The 21,652-nt window shown below is 47.0% G+C and overlaps 1 protein-coding gene across 2 annotated transcripts in view; it reads left to right on the forward strand.

The window, feature by feature from the left end:
- The window catches only part of plch2a (phospholipase C, eta 2a), a 47,297-nt gene that overhangs the window by 21,519 nt on the left and 4,126 nt on the right, over positions 1-21,652 (forward strand). For both annotated transcript variants that reach the window (XM_056422327.1, XM_056422326.1), the window contains 14 exons: positions 120-240; positions 3,922-4,093; positions 5,200-5,307; positions 8,684-8,839; positions 10,830-10,928; positions 11,880-11,980; positions 12,164-12,252; positions 12,464-12,646; positions 13,521-13,628; positions 13,738-13,862; positions 14,053-14,137; positions 14,743-14,889; positions 15,280-15,359; positions 18,475-18,862. In XM_056422327.1, the coding sequence (XP_056278302.1) occupies positions 120-240; positions 3,922-4,093; positions 5,200-5,307; positions 8,684-8,839; positions 10,830-10,928; positions 11,880-11,980; positions 12,164-12,252; positions 12,464-12,646; positions 13,521-13,628; positions 13,738-13,862; positions 14,053-14,137; positions 14,743-14,889; positions 15,280-15,359; positions 18,475-18,862 (1,962 nt within the window). The remainder of the gene's footprint in view (positions 1-119; positions 241-3,921; positions 4,094-5,199; positions 5,308-8,683; positions 8,840-10,829; positions 10,929-11,879; positions 11,981-12,163; positions 12,253-12,463; positions 12,647-13,520; positions 13,629-13,737; positions 13,863-14,052; positions 14,138-14,742; positions 14,890-15,279; positions 15,360-18,474; positions 18,863-21,652) is intronic.

Below are 21,652 nucleotides of genomic sequence, written 5' to 3' on the forward strand. Positions count from 1 at the left end.
AACGATGCGCACAAAAAATGTCCGCCTCCCCAAGTCGTCCGTCTCCGTTGATCTGAATCCCCACCAGACGCACGCCGTACCGTCTTTACTAACCTCCGTCTCTTCACGGCCGCCCACAGTGGACTGTTGGGACGGTCAGGACGGCGAGCCCATCGTCCACCACGGCTACACGCTCACCTCCAAGATCCTCTTCAAGGACGTCATCGAGACCATCAACAAGTACGCCTTCGTCAAGAACGAGTGAGTTCACACACACACACACACACACACACACTATTCTGTCGCTGCTCGTCTCAGTGTTGCATCATGTTGGATTGTAAAAAGCAGTAAAATGGGGGAAATGAGGCTTGGAATTGAACTGCATCACGCCTCCACAGCTTATATGAGACGTATTGGGCTGAACTGTGTCTTGCTTTAGAGGCGTTCAAAGACCGCTTGGTGTTCGTGTCATACCGTGTGCCCTTGTTATTTAGTAGAATCTCTTTCTCTAGTATGCAAAAGGTCTTTTTTTCTTAAGTATGAGGGAAACCTTTTATCTAGACCAGGGTTGAAAAAATATATAATCTCCGCCCGCCACCCTGTAATTTTCTCTATCGCGCCAGATTACAGCAGAAGTAATTTACGGTCCTTTTCTTAAAGACGTCTTTGTTTTGTATTGAACTAAACGTCTGTTATTGATCGTATCTAACCAGCAGCATGTCATTTCTGTCTCTACGTGTCGCGTTAACACTTCTCGGCTCTCCGTCTCGCGCGCCGCAGAGCTCCAATGCCGGCGTGTGCGCACGCATCGGTGCGGAGCAAAGAAAAAGTCATCTGCACCCCCCCCTCCCCCCCCCCCTGTAGCATCATGCAGCACCAAAAGTCTCATTAAAAGAAAGCAAGACATATTTAATTTATTATACGTTAAAAATACTATATGGCTCTCAATGAAATATATTTAGAAATAGTTGGCTTTTATGGCTCTCCCAGTCAAAAAGGTTCCTGACCCCTGATCTAGAATGTATTTCTTACCTTGATGACAGACATGAGGAGGGAGATCTTTCCTTGTGTTCGACATGAATCAATGCAATATGAAATGTGCCGCGCAACTCGGACCCAAATTGGTTCAGATCAATATCCCGACTGCGACTCGACGGCTATATTTAGAACCAGCTGCTGCTCGGCCGGCTCTTCAGGGAGGCTGGATTAAAAAACAAAACATGACCTTTCACATGCAGCTTTTGAATCGGACGAATGTGGACGTCACGTCCATATTTGGGCACCGTATCGTCGACAATCATGTGAACTGTACGCACTTTAAGACGCGACGCTTTCTCTGAGCCGGGGCAAGAGTTTGAGGATCGACCTTACTAGTTTCTACCGGGAGGTTTGAAGCTTCTTCTTTTTTTAAAATCGAGATCGAAGGAGCATTGTCAGAGGCAGGAGGGGGGAACAAAGAATATAGTTAACTTAACGGTGATCGTCCTCCTGGTCTAACAATGCAGCTGAGGGAGGTGAGGGAGGTGAGGGAGGTGAGGGAGGTGGGAGGTGAGGGTGGTGTGGGAGGTGAGGGAGGTGAGGGAGGTGTGGGAGGTGAGGGAGGTGTGGGGGGTGAGGGAGGTGGGAGGTGTGGGAGGTGTGGGAGGTGAGGGTGGTGTGGGAGGTGTGGGAGGTGAGGGTGGTGTGGGAGATGAGGGAGATGAGGGGGGTGAGGGAGGTGTGGGAGGTGAGGGAGGTGGGAGGTGAGGGGTGAGGGGTGTGGAGGTGAGGAGGTGAGGTAAGAGGTGAGGAGGGAGGTGGGGGTGAGGGAGGTGTGGGAGGTGAGGGAGGTGAGGGGGGTGTGGGAGGTGAGGGGTGAGGGGAGGTGAGGGGGGAGTGGGAGGTGAGGGAGGTGAGGGAGGTGGGAGGTGAGGGGTGGGAGGTGGGAGGTGAGGGGGGTGAGGGGGGTGTGGGAGGTGAGGGGGGTGAGGGAGGTGAGGGAGGTGAGGAGGTGAGGGGGGTGAGGGAGGTGAGGGGGGTGAGGGAGGTGTGGGAGGTGTGAGGGGGGTGAGGGAGGTGAGGAGGTGAGAGGTGAGGAGGTGAGGGGGGAGGTGGGTGAGGAGGTGAGGAGGGGGGTGAGGGAGGTGTGGGGGGTGTGGGGGGTGTGGGAGGAGTTAAACGGTTCCCTGGAGCTCCGTATCTCTCCTCCATCGCTGGATTTGGAGACGTGGCTCACGGTCGTCATCGAGCTCTGCCTTCATTTTGATATCGACTCCTCTGAAGGTTGTGACCAGACGCTGTAAGAAGTGGACGACGTTATCGTGACGTCACCCGTTGGTTTGTCGACATGTCTTAAAGCCTCGAGTTCGATGATGTCATCTTGGATTACCGCCGTCGCCACGTTTTTTTTTGCCACCAACGAACAGACGTTACCATATTTGGAATGTGAGGCGTGACGTAGAGACGCGTATATAACAGCAGCGACCTGTCAATCACAGTAAGCCCCGCCCCTCGCTTGCAAAGTCCTCAAAACCTCTGTTGCGGTTGTTCCTGCGACGCCGTCTCGTGAAGACGAAACAAACGCATCACCACATTGAGAGGCCGGTAAAGTTTGCTGCTGCAGATTCACTAAATGTAGTATATTTGATAAATGTGCATTTATGTCCGATACAGATGAATATATGACAGACGCTCGATGGTTCAGGGTAGCGCTGTACAATATGTACCGTTTAGCTGCCAGCAAATGGGGCGTTTGTCTCCATGGCAATTGGCAAAACATGGGGATGATTCAGAGAGTTGAAAAGGCACATCACTTTGAATTTTAAATATTCTAACAGACATATTCACTTAGCACAGCCAGACCTTGGACTGGTAGTCCTGGAGTATGTGAGAGTTGTTCTCAGCAGAGAGTTCCTGTTTCATTGGTGTAAATGTCATGTTGTACCCGTCTGGATCTACAGACAGGTGTTTATCCCTGAAAGCAAACCAAAAATCCCCCCCCCCCCACACACACACACGCGCCACCCTACCCTCCTCCTTCTCACACATCTGCATGAGAATGTGATAATTTCATCCGCATGCAGAGTCTGGAGGATGCAGAGAAAAATCCCTATTTTTAGATTCCGTCGCAACACACTCACTGCCTGTTCATCCTGCGTGTGTGTGTGTGTGTGTGTATATGTGTTATGAAAACATACTTGTGGACAAAGATGATTAACGGCAACAAAAACGAGGTCAAAGGTCCGATTTTATCGCGTCGGTGTCTTTTATCTCCGAGCGATACGAGGACTGAAGCGACATCGTTGGAGACCAAGTGTCCTCAACTAGAGGAGGAAGTGGATTTTTTAAGTACCTTGAAGCCGAAGACTTGGTGACGAGATTATTACTATATAGGACCTTTTGGGATCCCCTAGAATAATAGCTTTGGAGAGTGGGGAGCCGTCAGTGTACGTTTTAGTGTCAAGAATTTAATTAAACTTTAGTAGCCCTGAAGATTAAATTCATTACAATAACATCATTTTTCTTTTACTGCGTCAATTTGGACTATCTGTACATGTGGTAGGCGAGCAGGCATGAGCCCCGATCTGATGGAAGTGAGTTTCTACAGGCCACACAAGGGACTCAAAATGAGAATAAAGATGTTTTAAAGTAGTTCTTACTGTTGCTGTTGGATGAGGAGGTTTGGGGTAAAGTTGTGACGCTCTTGATTGATTGGATTGGGCCATGCGCCGAAACTTTAGAGTCGATTAATGTTCATGGGCGTCTAAAGCATCTCGACACGAGAGAGTAGGAGAAGAATGATTTTGATGGTGGCAGGTTTCTGGCGTCTCCCTCTGATCGAGGGGATGGAACCGGATACCTTGTGGTTTCGGGACCACCGCCACGGGCTGCAGCCGACCCGAAAGGACGTCGGTGTCCTGCTGTCCTCCCGTAACTCTCATGGGTTGTGTGGTTGTCTCTCAGCTACCCGGTCATCCTCTCCATCGAGAACCACTGCAGCGTTCCCCAGCAGAAGAAGATGGCCCAGTACCTGACCGAGATCCTGGGGGACAAGCTGGACGTGTCCAACATCAAAGTGGACGAGTCCGGATGGCTGCCGTCGCCGGCGATGCTCAAGGGGAAGATCCTCGTCAAGGTAGAGAAGTCTCAAAGCTCGATGTGGACGTTTGAAAGGTGACGGACGCTCAGGAGTCGGTCCGCGGGCCAATATTTCAGTTTGATTTCTCATCAGGAGTTTGAACCTTAAAGAGCAGAAACTTCAAAGGAAGGAGACGGAAACGATTAGGAGAAGAGAATGAAAAACTTAGACAGAATAAAACGTGTTTAGTTACTGCAGACTACATATATATGTGTATGTATATGTGTTCTCTATCTATCCATCCATCATTCCATCTATCATCCACCCATCCATCTATCATCTATCCATCTACCTACCTATCATCCATCATTCCATCTATCATCCACCCATCCATCTATCATCTATCCATCTACCTACCTATCATCCATCATTCCATCTATCATCCATCCATCCATCTATCATCCACGCATCCATCTATCATCTATCCATCCGTCTATCTATTTATCCATCTAGCTATCCATCCATCCTTCTGTCCATCCATCTATTTATCATCTATCCATCCATCCATCATTCCATCCATCTATCCATCCGTCTATCTATCCATCTACCTATCCATCCATCTACCTATCCATCCATCTATCTATCCATCCATCTCCATCTGACCTCAGATAAAGTTGATGTTCTTGATGCTTCATTTATTTTTCCGTTTTTCCCGAGTCGTGCACAGGGAGTGACATTTTTAATAAAGCTCTCCGACCGGATTTAAACCCCGGACATGCAGCCACCGGGATGCTCTGGATTCTGAATGAGTCTTTTATCTTGTGTTTTAATGATAAACCCCAAAGAGTGGCTCTGAAATCCAGAGACGTCTTTGAGTCCACAGAGGGAACGAGGCCCTCAGCATGTTGGCTCTCCCTCCCACACCTGTTGCTGTTCCCCATCTCTGACAACTGTTCACCGGATTTGCTCTTCCTCAGAAAACCTAAACTCTTACTTTTCTTCCATGTTGCCTGATTCGATGTAGAGAGGGCGCCTGAGAGGACTTAGACTGGGTGATTGCACACGGTCGCGGTCCCAAGCCGCCCCGACGCCACGATTCCCCCCCCGTCTAACCTCATTGTTCGTGTTGCGGCCGTTGTTTGACTCGTCCTCTTCTCCACCAGGGGAAGAAACTTCCCTCTAGCATCGACGTGAACGCCGAGGAGGGAGACGTCTCCGACGAGGACAGCGCCGACGAGATGGACGACGACTGCAAGCTGATGAACGGAGACGTATGTACCTTGTTTGGTCCGTTCCTCTCCTTGCGCCTATGTGCCGTTGTCGGGCAGATGAAGTGTGAGCCGTGCCTGTATTTGCTGTTCTCGATGGTTCGTGTCTAACTGAGCTCTTGTCGTGTCTTGGACTGTATCTCCTATATTGCTATCCCTGCCGTTTGCTTCTGTCTTCTTTCTCTCCGTGTGGCTATTTGTTCTCATTTCCTGCTCTGCTCTCTTTCCTGTTTGTCCCTTCTTCCTCTTCAACTGTTGCTCGCTTCTGTCAAAGTGGAAGGTACTGTATACTAAAAGCTCATCCTCCACCAACTCAGAAAACCTCACCCGGTCATCTGCCATACGCTCCCCCGTGTGAACAGTGGTACCGTTAGGCCCCTGGAGACACTCGGCCTGCCTTAGTGCATCCTGAAGATGCTTCTTGACCTGGAACCACCACATGCACATTGTCAGAGGTGGTGTTGTGGGTCAGTTATGAGCAGTGAGATAATGTCCCAGAATCCACCAGAAGTCACCCCTCAGCCTGATGGAGAATGTCTCAACATAACTTCTGAATGAAGAACTTTGTTGAGCTGGTAGATGTTACAGTTTGAAGGGATAATGAATCAATCAATCCAGAGGGTACAAAACATAAAAATAGAATAAAATACAGACACAATCACAAGAAAAAACACATAGCACTACGAACGCTCTATAGACGGCTGCACCAATGTCTCCACAGCCGGTAGCACTGAACTTTATGTTTGATAAAACCAAGATGATAAACGAGTCATCAACCCGGCAGATACATTTGTACATAAGATTTCTTCAAACAGCTTTGAAAGTATTGACTCCTGCAGCCACACACACGTCACTGGACTCCTCGGCCTCTTCAATCGTGGCTTCGTTCTGAGCGACTCTAGTCTCTAGCATGCTGGTTCAGGTGTGTTGTCGTGTGCTTCTGCTCCAGTTGGTGTTTTACTACAGCAGACGGAGCAAAGCGTCGTCCTGCTGTGGGCGTGTGGTCGACACCTTTATCAGTGAGGCTATATTTAGAATGTGTTCACTACTTTTCCTTTCAGACGGGGAACTGAAGCCTTTTAATTTGCTCTCTTCCAAGCCGCATGACTCCTTTATGATAAAAGTGGTAATTGTACCTCTCCGAACATGTACATGTAGTTCTGCCTCTGCCTGGTGGATCTGAACCCTCACACCGACGCCTCAACCTCACCAGCAGCTCCTGTGTTATGAGGTCGTTGTTTGTGTGTCAAAGGAGTCCTGTGTCTTGAAAGAGAGCGTCGATGACGGCTTCAGCTCCCCTTCGGAAAGAGGTGAAGAAATTCAACATGTATGTGGAAACTGATATCGATATTTCCAGGTGTCTAACCCCCCCGCAGCAGTACTCTCCTGTCTAAAACATCGCCACTGTCCCTTTAAGGTCGTCTTCGCTCATCGGCGCCGATTAAGTGAGAGAACATTCTAACACGGAGCGATGCGGTTAACGCGTTGATGTCCAGCGAGGCTTTGATGAGACGTGTGTGTGGCAGCATGTGTGGAACAGGTGCACTAACCCAATCGTCTTTAAGTACTGAGGCTTCAGGTGTCGTCCAACGAGTTTTAAGAAGCGTAATGCACAGTAGACTGTGTGGATTCTGATTGGAACAGAGCACTCGGATTAAATCTAATGTTTCTCAGTCGTATAATAAAAGTGTCATCGGACTGCATCGTGTCTTATCAGACGGGCGGCAACCAGACAATCTCGATATTGTTATATTCTGACACATCTGCACCCAGTACTTAAAGTCTCCAGCATGTTGCCTGTGGACTGAAGACGTGTCACGGAGACACTCTGCTACCTAGTGGCTGAAGTGAGTATGTGCATATTGTCAGCGGAGGTGTCTCAATAAGCACATACTTCATGTTTCATAATGCGCGTGTGTCCCACCGTCATCACTCTCTGCCATGACCTCACATGGGGAAATGCTGACATTGCTTAAAGAGGTCCATCCATCAACCAAGCGGGGGGGGCTCCCCCCCCCCCTCATGTCCCATGATGCATTGCTTCATCTTTGCTTTCTCGTGAAATGTGAGTTCTGGTTGGATCCTGCATGATTTTTTTTCCTCCTTCAGATTGAACGATCATCATCCTGACGTATCTCCTTCACTTTGGTACCGTCGATAAATCCAGGCGCCTCATTGGTTCCCCTCGATTACACAAATGCATCTTTTTTTTTAAACCTTTTTTTTTGTTTCTTTTGAAATCTGCAATTTCCAGTGTGACTTGAGGGATTTGCACATTTGCTGTATTTTTTTCTTAAGTTATTCGTTACGTCTATAAACTAAAATAGTCAAATGTCCCATCAAAATCTCCCAGATTCCAAAAAGACATCTTAAAATCACTTTTCCTTTATTTCAAACGACGAGAATAAGAAGAGAATAAGATAACCAAATTAATGATTGCTATATTAGATGACGAATTCAGGATGCTTTAATAGATATAAAGTATTAATAATGTATATAATTCGTGTGTCAAGTACCTAATACTCAGTAGGACTAAAAAAGAGAGAATATATGATTTTTAAATTCTTTTTTTTCTTTAGTTCATATTAATTATTTGATAATAATAATTTAAGATAGGAATATCTAAGCATTTTTGCTTCTACCTTTACCTTTTAAGTCTTTCTGTTTTGTATATTATATAGAATAATATTGCAATGATTTACACAATACATATACACAAAAAAGAGCACAGAGAAAGATAGAAGTTGAAGATCCTCCCGAGTCTTTGCTCTCATAATGTTCCACACACATGGTTTTAAACTGCCCAAACTTCTGGCCTTATATAAACATTATGTAAGCTTCATGAAACTATCAAATGCAGTTAAATACTAATTAAAATATAACTTCAGTTGTGGAGCAAATGTACAGAAGTGAGAAATGAATTAATTCAAACATTAATCCTTTATTCCTGCATGGATCACACTGACAGTGGTGCACTTCAGCCTCTTGTGGCCAAAATGGGTATTACACCAAATAATTATCCTGACACAAAAATATAAAAATAAAAATATTTTGCGGTTTCACTCGTTTCCTCTCCTGTCACAGAATAAATGAATATATAGATTATAATAGATTACAAATAATAAAAGATTAGATGATTAATTAGATAAATGATCTTGGCAAAACTCTTTTTTTTCCAACTATGACCATTTTTCCACCTTTATTTATATTTTTAAGTAATATTTATTTCACCTGTTGGGCCATGAACACAGGGCAGAAGGACATTTAAATCAGTATTAAAAAAAGTGCAATACTTTTTAGCAGACAGGAATAGTCATGTGTTGCGTAAAGATCATATTTCATAACCATAACTCTCTGTAACTGTCCCCTCCTCCTCCAGACATCAGCCAACCGGAAGCAGGTGGAGAACATGGCCAAGAAGAAGCTGGACAACCTGCTGAAGGAGTCTCAGATCCGAGACCGAGAGGACCCGGACAGCTTCACCATCGCGGCGCTCCCTCCGGCCGGGAAGCCCGCGGACCAATCAGGCTCTCAGGTTTCATACCCCCCAAATGTCTGAGACGTGCAAATCAATATCGTCTGAATGAAAACGGATCTCAGGCTGAGCCGAAACCCACGCTGCTGCTTCAATACCCACGAGTCATGGTCTTCTTACTCTTCTGATTTAAGAGCCCCCTAGTGGCGAAACATATATTTTAATTATTATCTTTATTAAAAAGGGACAGTTAAAATGTAAATGTCACCATGTGATGCTCTGGACCAGATTGTAGCTACACTGCTAATTTGCATCTGTAGTCCCTTAGTAGACCATAATAATCACAAAACAATAACAAACATAAACTAGAACGGGCACTCGGTAGAGTGCATACCTTCGCATATCACAAGAGTGGGCATTGAATTATGAACATTTTGGCATTGGTTTCATGCCAATTGGATAAAAATTGACCGCGCTATGGTAAAAAGAAGAGTTTGACCTTTTCATGACTTTGACCCGATCGATCCCAAAATCTAATCAACTGGTCCCCGGATAATAACCAATCATCCCACCAAATTTCATGCGATTCGGTTTAATACTTTTTGTGTTATGCGAATAACACGCATACAAATAAATAAATAAATACACGGCGATCAAAACATTACCTTCCGCATTTTCAATGCGAAGGTAACAATAACACACAGGACAGGATAAGTCACACTAACACAGTAAATGTGGTAAGAACAACACAAAATACACACAATGAGACGCTACAGTACAGCACATTAAAATTAAGTAATAAAAACCATTAAAATGATGAAATAAAAAACATTAAAAGTAAGTAAATAACCATTAAAAGTAAGTTTAAAGAAAGAAAAAATTAACGACTTGCTCTATTGAACTCGTCTCACCATTAAGTACTTTTATTAGGACTAACTTTACTTTAGTTTCACTTAAAATACAGATTGATTCTTAGAATGTTGTTCTTAAATAGATTATTGTTTAATTTGTTTTTTTTGTGACGTCTGAAAACAGAAATAAATCTCGATGTTTCTCTGAAGTTTAGACGAGTTCCACGCAGCACGTTTCATCTCGTTCTAATGCGGCTCGGAGCAGCGTGCGTGTGAAATGTTTCTCTCTACATTTCACACTGAAATAGAGTCCTGGAGCCTCTTCACAAAACTGAACTAGACGTCCATATTTTTCTACCTCGCTGTCTTTTTTAAATTGAGTTTTCGATCAATACTCTTGTTGTTTTCATCTGAAGCTATAAGACGCCGTTCCTCACATATTTGAATCTAACTGTAGATCAAAAAGAAAATTGGGGACCAACAAATCAGAGAGTGATGCATAGATCTGCAATGACGTTCTGCAGCAGCGCATGAATATGACCCTGCAGGCTGGTGTTGACAGTCTGACGTCTAACCGTACGCATGATGATAAAGACCTGCACATAGCAACACGTTTGGTGAAGCAAACTAATCTGGTGATTGTTTTCTGCAGGATCCATTTCATAAGTTGCTTATCTGTGAAAACATTTGAAACGTTTAGTCGGGTGATATAAGTTATATATATATATATTCAAACTTGTATTTTTTCATGGCAAGATGTTTGTTGCTGTAATACTCATGTTGGCCACAAGAGGCTGAAGTGCACCGCGAGCCCATGTTCCTTTATGGGACTGAAAGCTTTCTTTTAATTTACAGAACTTGCCAACACACACGATATGAATCTCTTATGGAGAAATTAGTAATCACCTGGAAGAAAACATTTAATATTGAGGAACTTTAAACTATTATTTTCAGCATATTTTTTTGACTCATTAAGAAGAGAAAACTATTTAGTTTAGAATTACAAAATGGGTCAACACGTTGTTGTCGTTTCTCACAGTGTTGCGATTTATTCTCCCAGTTTGAATTTAATTATTTCCATCATCCCGAGGAAATTCTACACGATATGAATGCAGCACAAGCATCGGGTGATGGATAGAGAGCTCATCCGTATTCTGCATCGGTTCCACATCTCTAAAATGTTTCTCCTCCGCCGGCAGGTCAAAGGTGAGGACGGCACGGACACGGCGGACGAGGGCAACCCGAGCAGCAACAAGCGCACGGGGCGCTCCTTCATGGGCAGCTTCTCCAAACGCAAGGTCGGCCTTTTACTCTCTCTCTGCACATCTAAGAGGTTTCACCTTACTTTGGTCTTTTAAATTTTAACGAGAACAGCGTCCACCGCGCTTCTCCGTGGTCGATGTCGTCGTGTGACGGAGCGGCTCGTTGCATCGAACCATAAAATGGGCATTAAATAGGTTTAATGAGTGTCGATGGTCTTCTGCCTTTAAACTGTACTGGTGTGCATCATAACACAGGAAAGCAGCATTAAAAACCTAATAAATCCACAATTCCCATGAACTTCTAAATACGGGAAGATGCTGTTTGAGGGAGAAACTAGAGCATCTAACCAGATGTGTAACAATCCAGATAATGTTCAGATTACCAACGACCACGAACTACAAGAAGGCCGTAGATTAGATATGACGTCATCATCCACAGCGGCGTCGGATGGGGTCGCCTTTCACTTGTGCCTCAGTGTGCGTTGTGCTGTGGGGTCAGAGGTCAAGGGTCATGGGTCGTGCGCCCCTTGTGTCTCGCATGTTGGTGGTCCGAGAAGTCCAATCCCACGTGGTGGTTGCGTCACGATGGCGTTCCCCATGAACGGGTTTATTTTCTAGACCCTGACGCACTGATTTATCAAAATATGGAGAAATACATTTAAAAATACATTTGAAAATACACGCCGTCTCTTTTTTCGCTACATTTATTTCGAAAGATCTGTCCACGTGATATAGACTGATATTCTGGAATGACACATCTGATGCCATCTTTTTAAATATCATATGTGTGTGATATGTCGACGCGTGTTCTGGTTTGCTTGTGTACTCGTTCCATGTACTTTATTTAATTTCTTTTAATTGATAATCGGACGCTTCATCCCCCCCGAGCTTTGGGTTTACAGGTTCTGTTCTCTCGGTGTTTTTGGCCGGTTGCGTCTCTCTGTTGTTCTCTGATCTCTCACGCGTTCACAACTTTGTCCTCTGTAGAAAAAGACGAGCAAGCTGAAGAAGACGTCGAGCTTTGAGGACACGGACACGGACCAAGAGAGCTCGGGCAGCGCCTCGCGTGCCCCTTTGCACCACAACAAGTATGCGCACACACACACACACACACACACACACACACACACACACACGCGCGACGGACAGATGTTGATACCTTTTGAACGTAATCTTTAAGTTCTGTCACGTCAAAAGTATAAATAATGTCCTACTTATAGGCCCCGTATGCGTTTCCTCCTGTGACCTTTGACCTTTTGTTGACGCTACAGGAAGAAGAAGACCATGAAGTTATCCAGAGCTCTGTCTGACCTGGTCAAGTACACGTGCTCTGTGGGTCTCTATGACATCGAGGCACAAGGTGAGTGATGGGGTTACCTGTGTGTGTGTGTGTGGGGGGGGGGGGGGGGGGCGTGTCCTCTGCAATAAGTTCTGATTAAAATTGGACAAGAAATGAACAAATAGGCCATTTTTTAACCCTCCACATCACATTCCGGTCATATTTTTCACCAATTTATTAATCAGTGCACATTTCTTCTTGTGTTTGTTTGTGTGTGTGTCGCCCCCGGCAGCCAGCTGCAGCTGGCAGGTGTCGTCGCTCAGCGAGACCAAAGCCCACCAGGTGATGCAGCAGCGAGCGGCGTCCTTCATCCACTTCAACCAGCGGCAGCTCTCCCGCATCTACCCGTCGTCGTACCGCGTCGACTCGTCCAACTTCAACCCGCAGCCCTTCTGGAGCGCCGGCTGCCAGCTCGGTACCGGCTTATACACGCTTATAGATGCTTATAAACGCTGCTAATACACGCTGCTTATAGACGCTGCTTATAGACGCTGCTTATACACGCTGCTTATACACGCTGCTTATACACGCTGCTTATAGACGCTGCTTATAGACGCTGCTTATAGACGCTGCTTATAGACGCTGCTTATACACGCTGCTTATACACGCTGCTTATACACGCTGCTTATACACGCTGCTTATACACGCTGCTAATACACGCTGCTAATACACGCTGCTTATACACGCTGCTTATACACGCTGCTTATACACGCTGCTTATACACGCTGCTTATAGACGCTTATACACGCTGCTTATAGACGCTGCTTATAGACGCTGCTTATAGACGCTGCTTATAGACGCTGCTTATAGAGTCTATAAGCAGCGTCTATAATATACACGCTGCTTATACACGCTGCTTATACACGCTGCTTATAGACGCTGCTTATAGACGCTGCTTAACGCTTTTTAAAGGAATAACATATCATCATATTGCTCAGTGAGTCACGATATCCTGACGGCAGTACATGAGGAGGGTAGAAACATAATAATAATCTGGTTTCTCCGCCTCTTTTATTTGCTCCTTATGATATTTCGGTTCTTTGGAAAGGAAGATGGACCAATGGGAGCCGAGGAGACACAGCTGTCGATGGCTGGCGTCACGCTCAGATCACAAGACGTAGTTTCTTCTTCTGTTTTAGTTTGTCATCTTCAAAATGAGAGGAACCGGATTGTCTGTCCTGCTGTCAGGATTCACCAAACATGACATACGAGTAGCTCTTTAAATGAAAGTGACCCACTGAGGCTTTAAAGTGCTCGACGGTAATGAGGTGAACTGCTTTTGGTTTCAGTCGCTCTCAACTACCAGTCGGAGGGCCGCGTGCTCCAGCTCAACAGAGCCAAGTTCTACAACAACGGCAACTGTGGCTACATCCTGAAGCCGGCCTGTATGTGCGAAGGTCAGCCGATGGGACGCGCTCATCCCTTCACATCATTTACCTCGCTTTAAGTCTGTCCTGGATAGGTGGGAGGACTCGTAAACGCTGTGCTTCCTCCGTCCCCCTGCAGGGGCCTTCAACCCCAGCCTCGAGGACCCTCGGCCGGGTCAGATGAAGAAGCAGCTGGTGCTGAAGATCATCAGCGGACAGCAGCTGCCCAAACCCAAAGACTCTATGCTGGGAGACAGAGGAGAGGTAGGACCCATACCCGGAAGAATATATACTTGTTATGCCTGTTGCGTCTTTATTTAGTCCAGTAAACGTATATAAAAGTGACTGAAGACACGACATGAGCAGTTTGGATGAGTAAGACCTCGTCGGGTTGACAATACAGATCTATTCTGTTTTGTGAAGCAATAATAACTCGACACTGTGATGTCTTCAGATCATCGACCCCTTCGTGGAGGTGGAGGTCATCGGCCTCCCAGTGGACTGCTGCAAGGAGCAGACCAGAGTGGTGGATGACAACGGTGAGTCGGTGCAGAGGTGAATCACCTTTAGAATATCCCCCGAGTTCCAGTCCACTCGTCCCAACGCGGAGACGAGAAGGACGAGTTGTGACGTTCATGACATCATCAGATGTCCGCAGCTGACTCATGGTATTGGAAACATTCCTAAATCATAGGATACGTCGCCTACGCACAACCTCTCGGGTACAGGTGCAACAGGATATCAGAGGAAGGGTTCTCCATCACCGAACCGTCTTCTGACCTCAGAGGTCACACGTTGAACCCAGAGAAACACCACAAGTTGTTCTTGAGTGAAGAGCCGTGTGCTGTGGACACAGCGTTTTCACGAGAGCTGTGGTTAGGTGTGTGTGTGTGTGTGTGTATCTATAATTGATGAGCTCGTCACAAGTAGACGTGCACACAAATCAGTCTGCACACACACACACACACCCTGAATCATTGATGAGGGCTGAGCTCTCTGACCGTCCACTCTCTATGCACTCTCTCTCTATCCCTCTTTCACTCCCTCTATTTCTTTTCCTCCTTCTTCGTCCTCCTGCCGCCTCTCTTGACCTTTCTCTCTCTCTTTTCCTCTCTCCATCTCTCTCCCCCCCCCCCCCCCCCAGGCTTCAACCCGATGTGGGAGGAGACTCTGGTGTTCACGGTCCACATGCCGGAGCTCGCCCTGGTGCGCTTCCTCGTGTGGGATCACGACCCCATTGGTCAGGACTTCATCGGCCAGCGCACGCTCGCCTTCAACAGCATGATCCCAGGTGAGACGCCGAAGCACCTGCTGCCAGATGCCCCGCCCACCTCACCTGCTGCCAGATGCCCCGCCCACCTCATCGCCTTCTTTTTAAACGTTGTTCTTTCCATAGACTTTGAAACTCTCCCTGTGGAAAGTAACATCATTAACTTGGTGAGATGGAGGTTAAAGTTAGGTTAAAGTCAGGCTTCAGAGGTTAAAGTCGGGCTTCAGAGGTTAAAGAAAACTGAATTTAACTGTATGAATAATTAATTCCTATACAAACGGATACATGCGGAAAAATAAAATTTCATGTTGTTTAGGGGTGCCAAGTGTAGAACGTTCTTTCAGTTAAATTCTTTGCCAAATACGTCTTTATAAATAACATGAGCGTGTGTGTGTGTGTGTGTGTGTGTAGGTTATCGCCACGTGTACTTGGAAGGTATGGAGGAGGCGTCCATCTTTGTTCACGTAGCTGTGAATGACATCACTGGTAAGGTAGGTACCACGGAGGAAGCTGAAGTCATGTCACCTTTATATTAATTATAGTACAGAAACCGTCTCTTTTTCCAAATATCCAATAATAAATCAGTTGTTGAAATGCACAACACGAACATTTAAGAAAATGTTATTGTTGTTGTTTACTTTGTGGTTAAAATAGCAGAATATTTTACATTCAAATGACAATCCTCATGGAAATCCACTACAGTGATATGTATATATATCAATATAATATAGTATATGTTTATACATATATATATTATATGTGTATATATGTTATATATTATATCTTTTATATATATATCCGTCTTCTAGTCAGGGGATTGGCGGTTCAATCCCCGCCCTAGTAGATGTGTCCTTGAGCAAGACACTTAACCCTGAGTTGCTCCCCGTAGTTGTCTGTGAACGTAACAGGTACCTTAAAAAAAAGATTATAAATGAAATGGATAATTAAAAATAAAGCACAAAATGATGAGCACTGTATCCTCAAAGGAAACGACATAATAAAATGCATCTGAAACCAATTCAGAACAAATCAGACCTGATCAATCAATAAGCAGCTGTGTGATCTCTTAATCTATTACTGGACCAGCAGATCGTATTGATCATTTACCCAAATCATTCATAACACCGCTCAGGGCTTTGTATCCGTTTATATAGAGTAAACATACGATGGCGATCAATCGGCCGCCGATCTCGATCAGCTCGATCAGCTCTCGATCTGAAGGCCGATCGGATGAGCAGCGACTCTGAACAGAAACCTTGCAATACTCGTTTGCTACTCTCTCGTCTCTGATTGGCTCTCGGAGCGTCCTTGAAAAAAACGAAATGTGTCAACATTGAATCATGTGAGAAGTCGCCTCGCACACGACCGTAACCATGACTCCCTCAAGGCGACACCTCACACCAGAGTTATTGTTTGAACATTTTTTTCGTTTTTAATTCTGTTTCACGACCAAAAAAAGTAAACGATCCAGTAAACGACATGTTGCCTCCGACTTTGTGTCGATGGCTTAAGTTTGTCCCTCTCGTGACGCCGTACCCTAAGCCAGCTCCAGAGAGATCTGGTTCGAGCACCTCTGGGTGCAGCCACATGTGTTTTGTTTCTGTTTCTAAATGTTGTCCTCGAGTCTTTATCGATGTCGGCGTCGCCACGACAACACGAGCGTCGGTTTCACCTCCCTTTGACTCTGACGTCTCCAACGCTCTGTTGTTGACATTGTCCTTGCTCTGAACTTCCTCTCTCTCTCTCTCTCAGTTGTGATTTCTCTCTTGCCCCGCCCCCCCTACCCCCCCCCCCCCCTCCATTTATCTCTCCCCCCCCCTTTCTGATTCCCGCTCTCTCTTCCTGTGTCTGTTTGTGATTTCAGTGGACCCCTCTATTTCCAAACGCTCCATTTAGAAGAGGGACATTTTTAGGAGCCCTGAAGCTGCCGCTCAAAGCCCAGGTGTAGTGAGACCCAGTCGGCATCGTGCATGACCCCCACGTGACCCCCCCCCCCCCTCACTGCCACACACACACAGCCCCTCTTGCCTGCAAGCATTACAAAAAATGAGGCCAACTCATGCCGTAGTTCATGAGTTATAACTTTAACCCCCCTGCATCTTCACTGCCCCCCCCCCCTCCCCAAGTAGATCCAAATCAACCTCCACACAGTTAAAGGGAGTCACAGAGGGCCGGCAGCCTGCAGAGAACATCACGTTCCCCCTGCAGCGGCGCCGCGCTCCAGCGCCTCCGAGGTCGTTTACCCCTCTTTTGTTTTTCAACACGGTGTAAGAAACTGTCTTCTGAGCGGTGGGTTAGTGTCACGTGACCGACCCGGGGACTGGCACAGACCGGCATCAGTCACTTTGCTGTCTTCACTCAACCAGGTGGCACACATTCTCAGTCTGCTTCCTTTTTTTTAACATGAAATCAATTCATAACATTGCATTTCATACAACACAATTCCTCAGCATCCACTGTATCGGGGGATGTGGTGCTTTTCTCTCGCCCTTTCTGCATCTCAAGACCATGGCTCCCCCTGAAGAGACCCGTCTGTTGGTCGCACATCTTAACCTTTTGGGTCGATTGCTCTAAAAATGAGATGGAACATGTTTTGGCCTCGTTGGATCCCCCATACATTCAGTTTTTGACCTAAAATAAACGGTCCTGGACCAGAAAGATTTTATAATCCAGAAGCACACACAAGTTTATAGAGTCTGACGGTCGTTGATTGGCTGAGCCGTCGTGTTCAGTTCAGCCAATATTTCCCTTTTTTCCCCCACGGACTATTTGGATCTACTTCTTTCACATTGTTTTGAACTTTTAAGAACAGCAAGGGTGTTGGGTAACAGTGTGACGCCTCGTCCCGCTAAAGCGCCATCTGGTTTGACCATTTCTTTTCGTGGTCAAACGTTGTGCAATATTCATACTAATACTTCATCATTGTCTGATTGTCATCATCACGGTCATCAGTTGATGTCTGACCATCAGCACCTCGAGGCACAGAAACATGCATCACGTGTTATTCACTCTTTAACTACCCGTCATCTGAACTTTAGAACGTTTGATTAATACTGATCATTTCTCAGCCTTTCTTTATTTTTGGTTCGTAAGAATCTGGATTTTTTTTCATGTTAAAGCCAGGATATTAAAAAAGTCTAGGACCTTCAGACTTTTGGATGTTGAAAAATAAACCCACATGAAAATATTTACACTTTGAAATATTAATAATTGCGGTATCGGAACTACTTTGTTTACCAGTGGCGTTCGACTTGGACTCCGGGTGCTGTCTACAGACATCGAAGTGACATGAGGGTGATGCTTTGAATCCCAGTGGACTTCAAAGCCTGCATGGTTACAGCTGAATGATCCTGTTAGAGCGGAGTGATCATTCACACGTGTTTTTACACACAATTTATTGGGTAAAATGAGTATTGATGGAATTAGTTTTTAAAGCATGCTCACAATACAAAACCTGCCCATGTGTAATTGCAGTAATGCAGCGAGCACCAGCGCCACCTGCATTATGGCAACATGTTCTCTGTCTCTGTGCCTTCTTCATTGTGGTTTGTTGTGATCCATTTTGTGTTGACTGTTTGTTTTTTTGTGTGTGTTTTTTGTTGCCAGGCCAGAGCAGCCACCGGCATAAAAGGGCTGTTTCACAGAAACCCAAAGCAGGGTTCCCTGGACAGCCATGCTGCTGCGCAGCACAGCCGTAAGCACCCGTTCGGCGCCCACCTCCTGCGCCGCACCGCCAGCGCACCCATCAAAGGCCAGCAGCCCAAAATCAAGAAGGGCTTCCCGGAGATCGCCATCGAAACCAAAGACTACAACTCGGAGGGCGCCAGCGAAGAGCGAGAGTCCGAGGTCCGGCTCAAGGCCGCCGCCGCCGCCGCCTCCCACCAGCCCGCGCCGCCGCAAGACCGCAACGGGGAGTCGCCGGCATCCCACCAAGCCAAGGGCCCCTGGGACCGACCTGACACCAACGGGGCTATTCACCCCGAGGAGGGGAAAGGTAAGAGCCCCCTTCTCGCTCGGCGGAATCCCGCCAGCGAGCCTCTGAAACGAGCGAGTCGGCTTGGCGGGCACGACCCGCCGGGGGTGTTCGCCCGCGTCGCGCTCAGCAGCTCCGGCAGGGTGGGGATGTCCTCCAACTGCATCGCGTGTGTGATCGGCTCCAAGGAGAGTCCGGAGGCCGAGAGGAAGGGTCAGCTCCGGGTTAGTCAGGCGTGCGAGTACACAATGGCAGATGGCGAAAAAACGCCCGAGAAGCCGGTTCAGCCAGAGCGCCGACGGCTCGCTACCCAGACCGAGTCACCGCCGCCGCGCACAGAGGCCTCGCCCGAGGCTCTCCTCCTCCGACCGGTCCCCTTCCCTCGAGCCAAAGCCAGACAAACTCTGGGAGCCCAGCACATCCGACTCCAGCCAGTCGCCCCGCAGAGCGGTTTCCGATCCTGCAGCGTTCCCCGACGACGCTCCGCCAACACCGTAACGCCGGCGCCGAGCCTCACCCCAGACTGCAGGACCGGCCTCCGATGGCAGCGGGCAGCGACCCCGCCCAACTACGGCGCCGTCTGCGGCCCGACGTCTGCCCCGTTCCCAACGGGTCGGGGCCACAAAGGTCTCTCGCTCAGCGACGGCAGCAGCAGCTGCGACGGCTTCGGCAGCCTGAGCAGCTTGGAGTCGCCCCCTGCGCCGCCGCCGCCTCCACGTTCCGTCCTCGACGGCCGCAAGAAGGCCGTGGGCACCCTGCAGCGCGAGATGAACGCCCTGTTCTCCCAGAAAATGGAAGAGTTGCGCCATAAGTCCCCAATGTTCTTCGCCGGTAAGGTGCATGTGAGGCAGCGTTAGTGGTAACACCTGCAGCAGCTGTAGAGGGCGCAGTAGACTTCTAGGAAACTTCCAGTAGACTTCTAGTAGACTTCCAGGAAACTTCCAGTAGACTTCTAGTAGACTTCTAGTAGACTTCCAGGAGACTTCTAGTAGACTTCCAGGAGACTTCCAGAAGACTTCTAGTAGCTTTCCAGTAGACTTCCAGTAGACTTCTAGTAGCCTTCCAGGAGACTTCCGGTAGCCTTCCAGTAGCCTTCCAGGAGACTTCCGGTAGACTTCCAGGAGACTTCTGGTAGATTTCCAGGAGACTTCCAGGAGACTTCCAGTAGCCTTCTAGTAGCTTTCCAGTAGCCTTCCGGTAGACTTCCAGGAGACTTCCGGTAGACTTCCAGGAGACTTCCGGTAGATTTCCAGGAGACTTCCAGTAGCTTTCCGGTAGACTTCCAGTAGCTTTCCGGTAGACTTCCAGGAGACTTCCGGTAGACTTCCGGTAGATTTCCAGGAGACTTCCGGTAGACTTCCAGTAGCTTTCCGGTAGACTTCCAGGAGACTTCCAGGAGACTTCCAGTAGCCTTCTAGTAGCTTTCCAGTAGACTTCCAGGAGACTTCCAGTAGACTTCTAGTAGCTTTCCAGTAGACTGGATGGCCTCCATACAGGTCAAGCCAATGATTGTTTGGTTGCAAGATGTTGTCCCCAATGGAGTCGTCCCACGTGTCCCTGGTAGTTTAAGGAACAATCTGTACTCCGAGTTATTTATTTTTTATTGTTTAATTCTAACTTGTGTGGTTTTGACCTGAAACACTTATTCCTATTTCCAAATGTTTTTTCCCCCCCATGCCTTAAAATACTGTTAATGTGCTGCTACCTGCATGCTCCCCAGATGAGAGACGTGGTAAGTTTTTAACCTTAAATCAATTCAAGTATTTTACCGCTCTTGCTTCTTAAACCTAATTATTTTAGTTCGGTACGAGCTCAGCTACTGGCAGTGAGGTCTGGTTCTTGGTTCTCTGTGAACGCCTTCCTGGTTACCATGCCGACTCTACGCAAGAAGGGGGCGTCGTCACTGTGACGTCGACCAATGGGGTCGAGTCGACATCTTGTTTCTTTATGCAACCAAAAGGGATAAAAAAAGATTGAATGCTCAACAAATAATCCACTCATGAACGTCACACTTGTGAAAGCTGATGTTAATCTGTAGTGTCTTCAGAAGAAGACGAATGAATACAATGCCGCGTCACAGACTGCGTCCTCTAACCATCTAAAGGATAATGAAGTCCATGGCGTCGAGTGTTTGGATGACCGGCAACATCTGGCTGAGCTCTGACAGAAATCCCCCTCTTCCTCCCTCACCGGAAATATTTCAGTGAATTCCTTTTTATTTTTTTATATCCGAGCGACAGCTGCACAGCGTCACCCATCCATCACGTGACGCCCATCAGTGTGTGACCGTCAGAATCTCGTGGCGCCTCCTTTAGTCCATGGCGTCCGCTCACATCTGTTCTTCATACGATGCTCTCCGATCTACACGTGATCAATATTCTCTGCACCTTTTTTTACATTGTGTTGTTTTTTGTTCATATTTTGTGGAAGATTGATTTGTGATGACTTCTCCTGTGAAGATGCTTTCTCTGTCCCGGGAGCTGTTGCTCTCTCCTCCTCTTCCTCTTCTTTCCAGTGTTGCTAAACTCCTTCTTTCCTCTCTGTCCCTTTTGCACGCTCTCTCTGTTACTAGTGCAGAATTGAGGGGATGACCAGAGCCAGGTAAACCGCTGACTGCATGCAACCTTTTAAAAAAATACATCCTGTGCATCCCTCACTTCACCAGCCTGCTTCCTGTCACGTCCAAAATTCTCCTTTTTTTTGTTTGTTTTTGTATCCACATATTCTTGATATTGCAAAAACTCAAAATGGTGGGAGTAGTGAAGGCCCCGGGGTCACATCACTGTCGGGGTGCGGGTCTAGACGGGACTT

The sequence above is a fragment of the Pseudoliparis swirei genome, chromosome 9, assembly GCF_029220125.1.
Source record: "Pseudoliparis swirei isolate HS2019 ecotype Mariana Trench chromosome 9, NWPU_hadal_v1, whole genome shotgun sequence".
NCBI lineage: Eukaryota > Metazoa > Chordata > Actinopteri > Perciformes > Liparidae > Pseudoliparis > Pseudoliparis swirei.